The following is a 17301-nucleotide window of genomic DNA, read 5'->3' on the forward strand; positions in this document are numbered from 1 at the left end:
TGTTTTCTACTTTTGAACAATAGTGTGAAGCAGGAAAAAAACCAAAATTGATGTATGAGCTACAACACGGTGAACTCTCTGCATAGCAAACATCACTGAACCAGTGTCATCACCTTTGACACATCAGATTGCTGGTTCCTCCCCCTGGACCAGGCAGACTAGTGGATTTCCTTCATCTCTTTTCACCTTACTGCCATAACGTCATAGACACACTGCTCTTTCCTCACAGGAGAGTTTACTTGTCATGTGATACATAGGAGTGGGATCATTAACATTAAGAGCACAGTTGACAAACAGAAGCATCCAGAGGATGATGGAGATAAAATGAGAGTGTCATAGTGAATTGTTGATGCAATCATAGAGGCTTAAACTAGAAAAGATTGATGAGGAGATGTGAGAATTTTATGTAAGAGGACTTCTGTTTGTGCTTTCTGCCGTCTGTACAAATCCTTGTGGAGCATGTGCTGTATGCTTTTTGTATCTCACATGATTTGCAACATCAGCAGAGGGGTGCATACTATAACTTCTCTATTTTATACAGAAACAGGACTGAAGCACAGAGATTAAGTAACTTGCCTAAGTCATCCAGCTAGTAAGTGGTGTGGTGATATTAGAAGCCATGTCTGTCTTATTTGCATCCCAGTGTCTCCACTATGCTAAGAGCTTCTCCCAGATTACAGGCATAAGGAAATAGTGGCCTTGATTTTCATCCCACGAAGTGCTGGCAGATCTTTGTTAGCTTTGATAGCAAAACAGCACTGACAACATTGCAGTAAAAAGCCTCTGCCTCCTGAACAGACCAAAGGGAAGTCCTTTGTCCAGGGACCCTTTCCTTACAGGTACTCCCCACGTGCCAGAATGAAGACTTTGTGTGTTGCAGTGATGAGAAATGCTCTTACTAAGCCAATAACCACTGTCCTTTCTAGTACCCGGGCAGTGCTACTTCAAGTTTCAATGAAGAAAACCTCATCTGCAGCACCTTGGACCTCTTCCTTGCTGGCACAGAGACAACTTCCACGACACTGCGCTGGGGTCTGCTTTTCATGGCCCTCTATCCAGAAATCCAAGGTGAGCCTGTCAGGGGGAGTGGTTGGACAGGACAGCAGCATGCCTTCTGCCCAAACGTGGGACAGGAGGTGGTGTGGTAGACTGGAAGGAGAGGTAGGGCAGCCATGAGGTGATGTGAACTGGGGGGCAGGGCCAGTCTGCTGTGTGATGAGTCCAGGGAGTACAGACATGACAGAGAGGCCCTGTCCTCAATAAGCTCAGAGTTTGGGAGGAAAACAGTGAAGTCAGTTGACGCTGTGATTAGTTCCAAGAGTTAGTTTGTCATATAAAAATCTAGTCATGCCTTTCCTCTCTGTTAAGTAATCCTTCCTGGATAATGCCCAGACTCCTCCTCCTATGTGCTCCTTTCTGCCTGTCTGGCCTCCAAACCACCCACCCTCCTTGGTGGTTTCAGCAAATTACACATCTTGTTCTTTGCACAGTCCTTGTTTACGCTACACTGTCATGACCTCTGCTCTTCCCACTACCAAGAATGTACTTCCCCGATTTCTCTGCATGAGAAATTCCTCACTCTTCCTGAAGAATCTGCTCAAGCACTACCTCCCTGAGATGTTGCTGCACCCCTCTAGCTAGGAAACTATTAGATTTCCTTCCTCCAAAGAAGGCCTCATGCACATCCCTTACTGTGTCTGTGTCTGTTGCGCATTACAGATGCTCCTCAACTTCCAACGGAAGTTGCGTCCTGATAACCCATTGTAAGTTGGAAATACGTAAGCTGTAAACGCATGTAACCTATTAAACTTCACTTAGTGAGTATGCTGCAGAGCATGAGTGGATTCCCCACATGATAGTGGGGCTGGCTAGAGGCTGTGCTTGCTGCTTCCCACTGCCGTCTCACAGGGGGGCATTGTGGCAGCCTAGGAGAAGAGCAAAATTTAGAGTGTGGTTTCTGGTTAAACCATCGTAACTCAGGGACTTATGAATGTACAGAGCTTTCCCACTGTAGTCTAGACCAGGATGGTGACTGTACTTGTCAATTTTCTTTCTCCAGTTTCTGGAAACATTTGAGCTTGTGGGAGATGGAAAGTGTTGTAATATGGTTTTTCAAATTGTGGGTAACAGTTTATTAATGAGGCATAAAATCAAATTAATGGAACAAGACCAACTTTATTTTATCAAGATAAAAAGATCAGAATGCAGTTTATGTGTAGGGATAAGTTTGTACATGAACATTTATTTCTTGTATATGTGGGGCAAAAATGTACGCTTTCCGTGTATGTGTATTTATATGTGTCCTGGGTCATGATGCAAAATGCATTTCTAACTGGATTACTTTATGTAAAAAGTTCAAAAGCTGCTAAGATAGAGTATGGATTTGGCTTCTGGAATGTTGGCTCCAAAATAACAATGGACTAAAACGACAGAGGTTTACACCCATGTTTATAGCAGCTTTAATCACAGTAGCCCAGAGATAGAAGCAGCACAAGAATCCCTCAACAGTGAGTTGATACATAAAATGCAAATTATTATTCAGCCTTAATAACAAAGGAAATTCTGATACAGGCTGCAGAATAGATAAACCTTGAAGGCATTATGATAAACACTGTATGAATCTACTAAATGACTTATCTAAAGTAGTCTAATTCATAGAAACAGAAGGAAGAACAATGACTAAGAACAGAGGAAGAACAGAGGCTAAGGTTGGGGAGAAATGGAGCGTTGCTTAAGAGATATAGAGTTTCAGTTTTGCAGGATGAAAACTTCAGGAGATTGCTTGCATAACAATATGAATATGCTTAATATTACTGAAAATGGCTAATATGGTACATTTTCATTAATATGTACAATACTCCAGTTAATTTTTTTCAATTTTATTTAAGGTATACAAATGTCATGTGTTTCATGTGTACAGATTTAGGAACAGAGTGATAGTGCACACTGTACCCTCTTCCCTCCCATGTTCCCACCCTTCTTCCTCCTCCCCCTCCTGTTCCCACTCTTAATTTTTGCAAAGTTCTATTTTCAGTTTACTCTATACCTACACTAAGTAAACAGTTCAACAAGTAGTGTGAAGAAAAATAATGTGTTCATTCACAGTAGAGACAAGGTCTGTAGCAATCATCAAATCTCAAATTGTCAATTTCACTCCAATACATTATATTTTAATTACTTTATTAGTTACAGATTTCAGAGAAAAGATATAGTATCTGTTTTTTGGGACTGGCTTATGTCACTAAATATAATGGTTTCCAGTTGCATCCATTTTGTTGTAAAAGATAGGATTTCATTTTTTTTATTGTAAGGTAGTATTCCATAGTGTACATATGCCATAATTTTTTTATCCAGTTTTATCAGTTGATGGAAATCTGTGTTGATTCCATATCTTAGCTATTGTGTATTAAGCTACAATGAGCATGAGAATACATATAACTCTTCCATATGCTGATTTCATTTTGTTTGAGTAAATTCCCAGGAGTGGGATTGCTGGGTCATATGGTATATCTATTTTCAGATTTCTAGGGTATCTACATACTGTCTTCCACAATGGCTGTAACCAGTATATATTCCCACCAACGGTAGATTAAGGTATATTTATCCTCATATCTTTGCAAGCATTTATTGTTTGTTAATTTCTGTATGAGGGCTATTCTAACTGCGGTGAGGTGAAACCTTACTGTGGTTTTGATCTGCATTTCTGTGATGGCTAGTGATCCTGAGCATTTTGCCAAGAGTTATAGGCCATTTGAAATTCCTCTTGAAAAATGCCTGTTCAAGTCCTTTGCCTATTTTTTAACTGTGTTGTTTTGTTGCTCAATTTCTTGAGTTCTTTATAGATTCTGGGTATTAACCCTTTATCAGTTTGCAAACATTTTCTCCCATTCTATCAATTGCCTCTTAATTTGCTGAGTGTTTCTTTTGCAATGCAGAAACTTTTCAGCTTGTTATAATTCCATTTGTCAATTTTGCCTTTGGTTGCCTGTGCTTCTGGGGTCTTTTCAGAGAAGTCTTTGCCTATGCCAATGTCTTGCAGAGTTTCCCCAATGTTTTCTAGTAATTTGTTGTTATCAGGTCATAAATTTAGGTCTTTAATCCATTTTGACTGAATTTTGTGTAAAGTGTAAGGTAGGCATCTTATTTCATATTTCTGCATGTGCAGAACCAGTTTTCATAGCACCATTTGTTGGAAGAGACTGTCCTTGTTGCGGGGACTGATTTTAGCTCCTTTGTCAATGATAAGTTGGTTGTAGATACGTAGATTGATTTCTGGAGTTTCTATTCTGTTCCATTGGTCTATATGTCTATATTTTTGCCAGGACTAGGCTGTTTTGATTATAACTGCCCTGTAGTATATCTTGAAATCTGGTATTGTGATGCCTCTGGCTTTGTTTTTGTTTTATAAGGTTGCTTTAGCTATTCAGGGTCTCTTGTGTTTCTGTATGAATTTTAGCATTGCTTTTTCTAGATTTGAGAAGAATGTCTTTGGTATTTTGATTGGTATCGCATTGAATCTGTAAATCACATTCAGTAGTATGTGCATTTGATGATATTAATTCTTCCAATCCATGAATATGGAAGGGTTTTAGATTTTTTTGTGTATTTTTCTGTTTCTTTCTTTAATGGTTTGTAATTTTCATTGTAGGGATTTTTTTACTTTGTTGGTTAAATTTACTCCAAGGTATTTAATTATTTTTGTAGATATTGTGAATGGGATTGGTCTTAGAATTTCTTCCTCAGCCATGACATTTTCTGTGTATACAAAGGCTTTTGATTTTTGCGTTAATTTTGAATCCTGCCACTTTACCAAACTCTTTTATGAGTTCCAATCGTCTCTTATTAGTCTTTTGGTTCCTCTATATACAGAATCATATGATCTGCAAATAGGGAGTTTGACTTCCTCCTTTCCAATTTGTATCCCTTTAATTTCTTTTTCTTGCCTGGTGGCTGTACCTAAAAATTCCAGGACTATATTGAATAGCAGTGTTGAGAGGGGGCATCCTTGTATGGTTCAGTATCTTGGTGAGAATGCTTCCAACTTTCTCTCATTCAATAAGATGTGGACTGTGGGTTTGTCATAAAGTGTCTTGATTGTGTTGGAAGAATGTTCCTTCTATACCTAATTTGCTTAAGGTTTTCATCATGAAAGGTTGTCGTATTTTATCAAATGCTTTCTCTGCATATATTTAGATAATCATATAGCTTTTGTTCTTCAATTTCTTGATTTTATATATAACATTGATTGATTTGCAAATGTTGAAACATCTATGCATACCAGGAATAAATCACTCTTGGTCCGAGTGAATAATAATTCTGATGTGTTGCTGGAGTCAATTGGCTAGTATTTTGTTTAGGATTTTTACACCTATGTTCATCAGGGATATTGGTCTATAGTTCTCTTTCTCTGTTATTTCTTTTTCTGGTTTAAGAAGTAGGGTGATGCAGGTTTCATTAAGGCATTTGGGAGGATTCCCTCCATTTCAGTTGTTTTTGAAGAGTTGAGAAGAATTGGAATTAGTTCTTTTTAAAATATCTGGTAGAATTCAGCCACAAAGCCATCCAGTCCTGGGCTTTTCTTTGTTGGGATGCTATTTTTGATTGATTCAATCTCTGTGTTTATTGGTCTGTTTAGGTTTTCTATCTTCATGACTCAATTTTGGTAGATTTATGTTTACAGGGGTCTATCCATTTCTTCTAGATTTTCTAATTTGTTGGCATATAATTTTTTTTTTTTGACAGGCAGAGTGGACAGAGAGAAAGGTCTTCCTTTGCCGTTGGTTCACCCTCCAATGGCCACTGTGGCTGGCACGCTGCGGCCGGCGCACTGCGCTGATCCAAAGCCAGGAGCCAGGTGCTTCTCCTGGTCTCCCATGGGGTGCAGGGCCCAAGCACCTGGGCCATCCTCCACTGCACTCCCGGGCCACAGCAGAGAGCTGGCCTGGAAGAGGGGCAACTGGGACAGAATCCGGTGCCCCGACCGGGACTAGAACCCGGTGTGCCTGCGCTGCAAGGCGGAGGATTAGCCTAGTGAGCCGCGGCGCCGGCTGGCATATAATTTTTTGTAGTACTTCCTGATGATTGTTTTTATTTCTGTGGTATCTGCTGTTACATTTTATTTTTCATCTGTGGTTCTGTTGAACTGGATCTTCTCCCTTTTTTGTTTTTTGATTAATTGGGGTAATGGTTTATCAATTTTGTTTATTTTTTCAAAAACCAGCTCTTTGTTTCATTGGTCTCATATTTTTCTCTTTGTTTCAGTTTATTTACTCTCCAATTTTAATTATTTCTTTCCTCCTACTAATTTGGGGTTTGATTTGTTGTTGTTTTTCTAGGTCCTTAAGATACATTGATAGCTCATTTACTTGGTGCCTTTCCAATTTCTTGATGTAGGCAATTGCTATAAATTTCCCTCTTAACACTTTTTTTGTTGTATCCCATAAGTTTTGATATGATGTATTATCATCTTCATTTATTTTCAGGATTTTTTTTATTTCTCTTGATTTTTTTCTATGACCCACTCTTCATTCAGGAGCATGTTATTCAGTCTCCATGTACTTTCATATGTTCTAGAGATTATTGGGTTATTAATTTCCAGCTTCATTCCACTGTGGTCAGAAAAGATGCTTGGTGTGGCTTCAGGTTTTTTTTTAATTTGGTAAGACTTGCTTTATGGCCTAGCATATGGTGTGTCCTAGAGGAAGTTTCATGCATTGGTGAAAAGAATGTGTTTTCTGCAACTGTGGATTGAAAGGTTCCATAGATATCAGGTCCATTTGATTAGCTCTGTTGTTTCTTTGCTGATTTTCTATCTAGTTGATCTGTCCATTGCTGAAAGTGGGGTGTTGAGATCCCCCATTGCTATTATATTGGAGTTTTTGTCTCCTTTTAGAACGTTAACATTTGTTTTAAATATCAAGGCCCCCTGGTATTGGATGCATATACATTTATTTTAATCACATCTTCCTGTTGAATTGATCCCTTAATCATTACACAGTGCCCTTCTTTGTTAACATTTTCTGTGTTACAGTCTATTTTGTCTGATATTAGGATGGCTATACCTGTTCATTTCTTCTTTATGTTAGCATGAAATATCTTTTTCCATCCTTTCACTTTCAGTCTATGTGTATTTTTGTTGTGTTTCTTGTAAATAAGCAAATAGATGGGCCTTGTTTTTTAATCCACTCACCCAGCCTATATCTTTTAATTGGAGAGTTGAGGCCATTTACATTCAGGGTTACTGTTGATAAGTTACAATTTGGCCCTGCTTTTTTTCCATAAATGTTCCTATTGTTAGCTTTGGACTCCTTTTGTATTTTTACTGGGAGACTTTCTGCCTTCACATTCTTTCATAATTATGACTATCTTCTGTGCTTCTGTGTATAGCACATCCTTAAGCATCTTTGGTAAGGCTGGACAAGTGTTGACAAATTCTTTCAATTTTTGTTTGTTGGAATTGGCATTGAAGTGCTAGTAGGATAAGCCTCTGCCTACAGCACTGGCATCCCACATAGGCACCTTCGTGTCCCAGCTGCTCCTCTTCTAATCCAGCTCTCTGCCAATGGCCTGGGAAAGCAATGGAAGATGGCCCAAATGCTAGGGCCCCTACACACATGTGGGACACCTGGAAGAAGCTCCTGGCTCCTGGCTTTGTATCAGCCCAGACCTGGCTATTGCAGCCAAATGGCTAGTAAACCAGAAGATGGAAGATCTTTCTCTTTCTACCTTTCCCTCTCTCTATCTGTGACTCTGTCTCTGAAATAAGTAAATAAAATCTTTAAAAAATTTCTGTTTATGGAAGATCTTTATTTCACCTTCATTCATAAATGAGGACTTTGCAGGATACAGTATTCTGGGTTGACAATTTTTTCTTTTAAGACTTAGACTATGCCTTTCCATTCTCTCCTAGCCTGTAGAGTTTGATGAGAAGTCAGTTATAAGTCTAATTGGAGATTCTCTGAAAGCATTTTGGCATTTCTCTCACACGTATTTTAGAATCTTTTTGTTTTACTGTTGAAAGTTTGACTACAATTTGTTGTGGTGAAAATCTTTTCTGGTCATTTCTGTTAGGAGTTTTGTGTGCTTCCTATACTTGATGTCCTTTCTTTCTCCAACTTAGGGAGTTTTTCTCTAGCTATTTAACTAAATATGCCTTCTAACCCATTCTCTCTTTCCGTACCTTCAGGAATCTTTAAGACCCTTATGTTAGGTCATTTGATAATATCTCATAAATCTCCAACACTATTTTTATTTTTCTAATTTCTTCATTGTTTTGGTCTGATTTAAAAATTTCCATAGATTTATCTTCTAGCTTGGATATTATTTCTTCTGACTCACCAAGTCTGTTGTTAAGGCTTTCCATGTATTTTTAATTTGAATATTGAATTATCAATTTCTAATATTTCATTTTTATTACTCTTTAAAATCTCAATTTCATGTGAGAATTTTTCTACTCGTGTATGGATTTCTTTAATTCACAAATTTGCTTTTCATTGCTTCTACCTCTGAGTAATCCTATGATTAATTTTTTTGAATTCCACTTCAGGTATTTCATCAATCTCTTCATCTTCACATTCATATATTAAAGTGTTGTTGTGTTCCTTTGGGGGGGGGTATGTTTTCTTCCTTATTCTTGTTTTAAATTTCTAAATTATTTTTAGGCATTTCTGGAAACATGTATTGGTTGTTTTTTTTTTTTTGTTTTGTTTTCGAATGGTGTTTATCTTTGAACTATGCCTTTGTGACTTAGTGGGTTGTCTGCTGTTTCCAGGAACACCCAGAGGTATGTGCTATGTGGTCAGGAAGCTCTGGTCAGTGCTTCTGGGTGGGGCAAGTATCCAGGGTAACACTAAAGTTTGAGGCTGACAGATCTTTTTTTTAGCAGACAGGAGAGTATAATCACCTCTGTTGGTGTGCTCACACTCTTGCCTTCTGTCTTTCAAGGTGATAAATGCCTGAGTGTTAGCCCACAAGTGGGTACAATACTCATCCACATTGCCGTATGAACTGCACAAAGGATCTGTGCAGTCCTCAGTGTGAACATGGATTGCATTGCAATGACCCACCCCAGGCAATCAGAGAGCGCTCATCTTGTGGAGCCATTCATATTTATTGTCCAGAGACCCAGCTATATCCTGTAAACTCTTGTGCAGTCGTAGAGTTCCCACCGTCTCAGCACAAAAAGCTTCCACAGTCATGGGGTGCAGAGGATCTGCTCTGCCCCACTAGCCTGGCCTGGACACAGAGAGGCAGAGATGCTCCCAGAGCCAGCTACCTGTGGGTGCTCCACCTAGGTTGTTTGAGTCCCAGAGCCTGTGATATGTTGAGAGGCTGGGGGCACCTCTCAGTCCCGTGTGAGTTCCCAGCCCCCTGTCAGTCCTCCCAGCCAGCCTCAAAGTGTGGGGAATGCAGCGTGTTCCTTCTGCTAGAGTCTCTGGATCACCCGCATGCACAGGAGCCACCAGCCACATGTTGCCTTCACCGCATCGGTTGCCAAGTGCACACACTTGAGCTGCTGCCTCGGGTAGTGCTGGGAAGATGGCATCTTTTCCCAGCCAGTTTCTGGGCTCGTGCTGAGAGCTTCTGCAGCTGCTTCTTATGTCAAAAGTGGTGCCCACCCTCTCTCAGCCAGTTGCTGTTGTGGGGGATTTGGGAGAGAGAAATGTGCCCCTATTTTTTTACTGGGTCAGTGGCTACCTCATCCCCCTTAAGGCTCCAGGCCAGACTCACTCCAAGCTCTCCCTTTGGCTGTATCACCAGTGGCATGGGCTGTAGCAGTCTGATTTCACCTCACTCTCCAAAGCTGGTGCTTTCTCTGGCTCTCATCTGCTGGGGTTGTGTGTTATGTCCTTGTTCATGCTGCACGTCTGCATCTTGCAGATCAATTCATGGTGTTCCTCTTCCTTCCGTAACATCTCCACTGCAGTTTTCTCTCTAACTGTCCCCTGAAAATGTACTTTCCACACTTTCTTTTTTTACTATTTACCCCTGTTTACTATTTACCCCTACTTACCCCTGCAAAAAGTAATGTTCTGTGGTCTGTCAGCCACCCAGTCTTTCATATTTTGTTATAGTGGCCCAATTTCACCAAGACAAGATCCTAGTACAAGCTTCCCTATTCTGCTATCTTGGAATCCTCTCTAAAATTTTGTTTTTAAAATAGACAGTAAAGCAATAATAAAGGTTTATTTCTCTCTGAAGTAAAAAAAAATCTGAGCTGAGCTCTGCAAAGCCTCCAAGGTTCTAAACTGCTTCCGACTTGAGGCTCTGTTTTATATGGAAGGATGCCCTTCCAGGCACTGAGCTGGCTCACCACTAGGGCTGCCTTTCTAGCAGTGGAAAGAAGAAAGGAGGAAGGAGACAGACACCCTTCCTTTAAGGGCTTGTCCAAGAATAAACATTCGGTTTAGTTTCTGTTGACTGCAGTTTAGTCACATACTCACACTTAGACCTCATGAAATCTTGAAATGTAGTCTCTAGCTGGACAGCCAGGTATCTAGCTAAAATTTCTCTTATTCTAGAAAAATATAAAACAAACGTACTCACCGAAACTAGTTCATGTAAATCCTAAATAATCCTTAAGATGAAGGTAAATGTATTCCCACTACATTTGATCAGATGAGGAAACTTGGGCTCGAAGACTTTGAGTGGCTTACAGCAGTAATGTCATGGAGCAAGAGCCTGTGACCAGACTGGTTTTATACCAAGGAGCACTTCTTCCTACTCTTAGATGAGGGGGTCTTAGGAATCTACAGTGTCTTTTTTTTTTTTTTTTGATTTAGCATATCCTTTATTTTTATTTTTTTATTATTTAATAAATGTGAATTTACAAAGTGCAACTTTTGTATTGTTGTGGCTTCCACAGTGTCTTTTACTTTCATTTGTCTATAAATGTGTTGAAGTCCCCTCATATGTCTCCTTGAGAAACGTGAGTGTATGTACGCTGTGGTCTGAGGGGTTACGTCCCCGTCAAAATTCATATTTTAAAATATAATTGCCAATTTATGCTTTAGGATGCATGGCCTTTGGTAGCTGATTAGCTCTCATGACTGGGATTATTACCCTTCAGAAAAAGACCCCAGGGATCCTCTTCGTTCCTTTATCACGTGAGAACACAATAAGAAGTTGCCATCTTTGAGTCAGAAACTGGGTCCTCACTGAAAACTAGATCTCCTTGATGTTGGGCTTTCCAGGCTCCAGAGCTGCAAGAAGTAAATTTCTGTGGTCTGTCAGCCCCCAAGTCTTTCATATTTTGTTATAGTGGCCTGATGCACTAAGAGAAGATCCTAGTACAAGCTTAGCCATATTGATTCTTGTTATTCTATTTCAAACCTAACCAAGCTCAAGGAAAGTTAAGAAGATGGCAATTTTCTTTTTTTTTAATATTTCATTTTTTTATTTGAGAGGTAGAGTCACAGATAGAAAGAGGGAGAGAGGGAGAGACAGAGAGAAAGGTCATCTGTCCACTAGTTCTCTCCCTAAATGGCCACAATGGCCAGAGTTGGGCCCATCTGAAGCCAGGAGCCAGGAGGGAGCTTCTTCCTGATCTCCCATGTGGGTGCAGGGTCACAAGCACTTGGCCCATCTTCCACTGTTTTCCCAGGCCATAAGCAGAGAGCTGGATCAGAAGAGGAGCAGCTGAGACTCAAATCTGCACCCATGTGGTATACTTGTGCCACAGGCAGAGACGTAGCTTAATATTTCACAGCACTGGTCCCGGCAGTTTAATAAATAAGCCTTTTGAAGGGTTAAGAACCATCTCATTTCTTTGAAACCTGGTTGCTAATTGAAACATGACAGGTGAGATCTTTTGAAGAAGTATAATGTTTAAAAGGAACTGAATCTCCTCTTCTTTCCAGAAAAGGTCCATGCTGAGATTGACAGTGTGATTGGCCAGTGGCAACAGCCAAGTATGGCCTCCCGAGAGTCCCTGCCTTATACCAATGCTGTCATCCACGAGGTGCAGAGAATGGGCAACATCCTCCCGCTGAATGTGCCCAGGGAAGTGACAGTTGATACCACTTTGGCCGGATACCACCTGCCCAAGGTAATAAAACACTCCCAATCTGAGATCTTCCAGCCTGTCATTGATGTGGTGGGAGCCTGAACCTGAAAACTGATGCGTTTTCTTGTTCTGGGGAATAACTTAAATGGGAAGAGATGTGTTTTGTCTAATCTAATACCAGTTTCCTCCATGTGTTGTCTTTGGACTATTAGTTTAACTTGATGTTAAAAAGTAGCATGGGTCTATGGGCGCCGGATTCTGTCCCAGTTGCTCCTCTTCCATTCCAGCTCTCTGCTGTGGCCCGGGAGTGCAGTGGAGGATGGCCCAAGTGCTTGGTCCCCTGTACCCACATGGGAGACCAGGAAGAAGTACCTGGCTCCTGGCTTTGGATCGGCACAGTGCTGGTTGTAGTGGCCATTTGGGGAGTGAGCCAATGGAAGGAAGACCTTTCTCTCTGTCTCTCTCTCTCACTGTCTATAACTCTACCTGTCAAATAAAAAAAAAGTATCATGGGTCATGGAGAAAGGGAGATTTCCAAGTCAAAGATGTTGAGGCAAAGACTGAACCGTCTTGGCTTTCTTTGGGGACTTCTCTGCATTCTCACTCTGCTATAGTATGTCATGAATATTTGTGGTCACACAGCAGGCAGCAGTTCCATGTCAGATGTTGCCACAGAACATTTTTTTGTCGTCTTGGTAGAGCATCACAGAGACACTAGGAACCCTAGACTGACTCTGGAAAATTCTGCTTTATAATCTAGGACTTATTTAAAATGTTGAAAAGACATTTGAGACCACCTAGGCCAACATTACATTAATGATGGCATTTCTAACATAACATAAAGGGTCTTTACCAGCTTTTACTTAGAGTCCCATGATGGGGAACTTATTATCTCACAAGGAAACCCATCCAAGTACGTGCAGTGTTAACCATTAGAAAGGGAGAGATGGGAGCAAATACTCAATAATCAATGATATGTGGTGTTGACTCCCTGGTGTCTTAAAATGTCTTGTATCTTGTATTCTTCCCATTCCATAGATTGGGAAGTCAAGGTTCAAAGAAATTAAGTTTGAATAAAGTCTCTCAACTACCGGGTGACCCAATTTGGAATCCAGAACCTGATCTGTTAAGATTGTTTGTGCTGTGCTATCCTCCCTCCAGAGGAGTTGCTTTATTCTACTTTAAAAGGGTCTCCCCACAGTTTTTCTCAGATTTCCCTGTTAAATCCCCTATCTTAACAAACAGCATTCCACCTTTTATTTTTTTACTTATTTGAAAGTCAGAATTACAGAGAAAGAGATGGAGAGACAGAGAGTTATCTTCCATCTGCTGGTTCACTCCCCAAATGACCGCAGTGGCTGGGCTGGGCCAGACCAAAGCTTGGAGCAGAAGCTTCTTCTGGGTCTCCCCTGTAGGGGCAGAGACCCATGGACTTGGGCCATCTTCTAAAAGCAGGGAGCTGGGTCAGAAGTAGAGCAGCCAGGACTCAAACCAGTGCCCAAATCTGATGCTGACACTGCAGAAGGCAGCCTAACCTGCTGTGCCACAGTGCTGGCATCATCCCACCACTCTTGGGGGTCAGCTCTCCTGTGCTTCTTAGTGCTTCCTCACACTGCACATTTACAGTTCCCTCCCCTTTGTACTCTCATCACATTGGCCAGCCTCTGTGGGTCTGTGGCAGTTTGTCTAAGTCCCTCCCAACATCTGTTGCCTGGGGAAAATCTCAAGAAGTATAATCAAAAGAACGTACTCACTGGACACTCCTTGGTTCCTGTGTCTGCAGAGCATGAATGGCAGTGCTGCACTGTCTATTGCCTTTCTGGTTGTCAATCTTGTGGATGGGTGCTGAACTCTGAGTATGCAAGTGCTGTTTGCATTCTTCTAGCAACTCCTTTCACTACAGGGAACCAGTTTAGCTCAACAGACTTTTTTCCTTCATATTTTTAATGTCAACTTTAATAACCATCCTGAGAATTGAAAATCCTAATTGACTATATATTGGAATAGAATAGAAGCTATGACTTTGACCTCAGATACACCTTTTTCAAATCATAGCTCTCACTGTGTGACTCTAGGCATGTTATATAAGCCTCAAAGCTTCCATTTTTACAGGTGGAGAGATGCCTTTCTTTTTTGATAGTGTATTTTTTTAAAAATTGAGAGGCAGAGCAACAGAAAGCTCTCATCTACTTTACTCCCCAAATGCCTGCGCCAGCCAAGAGTCAGGGGATGGAATTGGGAGTTAGGAACTCAGTCCAGATCACCCAGGCAGGTGGAATAATCCAATTACTTGAGTCATCACCTGCTGCCTCCCTGGGTGTACATCAGCAGGAAGCCTCAGGAGCTAGAACTGGGTATTAAACCCAAGCACTCTTGATATAGGGTGTGGGCATCTGTCTTATCTGCTGGGCCAAACACTTGCACCTGTAAAGTGTACTTAAACCTCTTTCATAGGATCTATGTGATCATGCGTGCAGAGTCTTTAACTTTAGCACATAGTACCGAAAATACTCAAAATAGCAATTATTATTTATTAATTCAATACATGTTCACTAGGCAGTTGAAATGCTCAGATCTGAAAAAACAACCCTGAGCAAAAAAATCACGTGAGTGCCTCTTACAAACCATAATTGTCCAAAGGAAAGAATTCATGGAGTTCTATAAAGATGCCGACCAGCTGGATGGGGGAGGAAGAGCAGAAGTGGTCAAGAAGGGCTTCCAAAAGGCAGTGATGCTTGAGCTGATGATGAAAGGATGATTGAAAGTTAGCTCAGTGATACAGTGAGCTTGAGGAACATTCCTTGCAAGGCAAATAGTGTTTAATAAAGGCAATGAGGCGTAGGTATGTGGTACAGCAGTTAATCTACCTCTTGGGATCTCCAATCCCATATTACAGTGCCTGGTTAGAGTTCCTGGCTCCATTTTCCATTCTAGGTTCATGCTAATGTGCATCCTGGGAGGCAGTAGGTGATGGCTCAGGTAATTGAGGCCCTGCCACCCATGTGGAAGATCCTGACTGAGTTTCCGGCTTCTGGCGCAACCCTGGTTGCTGCAGGCATTTGGGGAATAAGCCAGCGAATGCAAGATCTCTCTCTCTCTCTTCCTCCTTCCCTCCCTCCCTTGCTATGCTGTCTCTCTCTCTCATCTTTCAAATAAATAAAATAATATTTAAAATATTTTTAAAACTTTGAAATGAGTAGGAATATGGCATTAAGAAACTGGAGGGAAATATGTTTTAACTTCTTAGAAGCTTATCTATGAAATACATGAAATCTCTTCTCTTTTATTAATAAAAATTAAAAAAGAAGACCAATATTGTGGGAGTATAGGCAGAGGGGGAAAGTGGCCAGACAGGGAGAAACAAAGGGTGTTTATCCTAAGAGCAATGGGAAGCTACTGACAGTGTAAAGTTTTAAGTGAGAGTAGGTGGAGACATGTATGATTATCTCATGTTCGAAGTTCATTCTGCTTTCAGGGTGTGGAGCAGATTGAAATCGGTAAAACAGGATGTGGGAGAGAGTGAGGAAGTGATTATAGGAGTCTTGGCAAGGAAGGTGGACGCCTGGACAAAGGTGGCAGTGGCAGGCATTGAACAGATGATGGAATCAACAGAAATTTAAAATAGCATCACTCAATCTTGCTATGGGTTTCATGAAGACAAGGGAGAAAGGCTCACTCTAAGTGTCTCCTGAGTTTCTCAATATGTATCTGGATGGACAAGAATTACTTTTTTTTTTTTTGACAGGCAGAGTGGACAGTGAGAGAGAGAGATAGAGAGAAAGGTCTCCCTTTGCCGTTGGTTCACCCTCCAATGGCCGCCGCGGCCAGCGTGCTGCGGCCAGCGCACCGCGCTGATCCGATGGCAGGAGCCAGGTACTTATCCTGGTCTCCCATGGGGTGCAGGGCCCAAGCACCTGGGCCATCCTCCACTGCACTCCCTGGCCACAGCAGAGAGCTGGCCTGGAAGAGGGCCAACCGGGACAGAATCCGGCGCCCCAACCGGGACTAGAACCCGGTGTGCCGGCGCCGCAAGGCAGAGGATTAGCCTAGTTAGCCGCAGCGCCAGCCCAAGAATTACTTTTACTTGGTTACCTAATCCTTTTATTTAACCCATTGTGGAAATGGGTACAGTGTACTAATCGATGCAAGGAAGAGAATGGAAGAAACATTGATGAAGGAAGGAGACATCCTTTACTTTTGTAGAGTTGTCATAGTCATTGCTTCACAGAGCAGCTAGATTGATTTTGGTCTAGTGTTGACTGACCCATCTGTCTCCTCCCAAGTCTTACACTGACCTCTCCCTGTAGAGATGATCCATGATGCAGTCAAGATTATCCACATTGTGCTGGAGAAATTCTCAGCCAGAAATTATAGTCAAGTCATTGTAACCTGCCCCATACAAGGAAGAGGCACCTGATGGGATGGGCTCAGGGGAGTGGGTTTGGAAATGTTCAGGAGATCAGGGTGTGATCAGGCTCTGGCATGGGAACCCAGAGCCTTCTGCATAGGTTGTTGCATGAGTCAAGCCTCACCTGAGTCTTTGCTGCCTTCTCTAGGGAACTGTGGTCCTGACCAATTTGACTGCACTGCACAAGGACCCCGAAGAGTGGGCCACCCCTGACACATTCAATCCAGAGCATTTTCTGGAGAATGGACAATTTAAGAAAAAGGAAGCCTTTATTCCTTTCTCAATTGGTAAGTTGTAATAAATAGGAATTTGACTCCAGAGTTCCTTTCTCAGCCCTTCCCTCCTCTCCTTGTGTTCCTTTGCTGTAGTTGGAATGTCTCCAAGCTGCACCACCCAGCTTGACTCCATCTTGCTGTTGCAATCTGAGGATCCCCAGGCTCTGCATTGCTCTAGTCTGCTCTTCTTCTTTTTTTTTTTTTTAAGATTTATTGATTATTTGATTTGAAAGGTAGAGTTAGAGAGGGAGAGACAGAGAGAAAGAGAGAGATCTTCCATCCACTGGTTCACTCCCCAAGTGGCTGAAATGGCCAGAGCTGGGCCAATCAAAGCCAGAAGCCAAGAACCAGGAACCAAGAGCTTTTTCTGGGTCTCCCATGTGGGTGCAGGAGCCCAAGGAGTTGTGCCATTTTCCACTGCTTTCCCAGGCACATTAGCAGGGAGCTGGATAGGAAGTGTCACAGCTGGGACAGGAACTGGCATCCATATGGAATGCCAGTGCTGCAGGTGGTAGTTTAACCTTTTATGCCATAGTGCTTGCCCCCTGCCCTTACTTCTTGAGCTTTCCCTTACCTCTAATGTAAATTTCAGTCTTTGTTCTGTGCTCCAGAAT

The 17301-nt window shown here is 41.6% G+C and overlaps 1 protein-coding gene across 2 annotated transcripts in view; it reads left to right on the forward strand.

The window, feature by feature from the left end:
* Positions 1-17301, forward strand: part of CYP2J2 (cytochrome P450 family 2 subfamily J member 2) — a 45779-nt gene that overhangs the window by 20679 nt on the left and 7799 nt on the right. Inside the window, 3 exon segments of one of the 2 annotated variants that reach the window (NM_001160288.1) lie at positions 927-1068; positions 11859-12046; positions 16561-16699. In NM_001160288.1, the coding sequence (NP_001153760.1) occupies positions 927-1068; positions 11859-12046; positions 16561-16699 (469 nt within the window). 2 annotated transcript variants of the gene reach the window in all.

This window comes from Oryctolagus cuniculus, chromosome 7, assembly GCF_051225735.1.
Source record: "Oryctolagus cuniculus isolate XC-2025 breed Fujian yellow rabbit chromosome 7, ASM5122573v1, whole genome shotgun sequence".
Lineage (NCBI taxonomy): Eukaryota > Metazoa > Chordata > Mammalia > Lagomorpha > Leporidae > Oryctolagus > Oryctolagus cuniculus.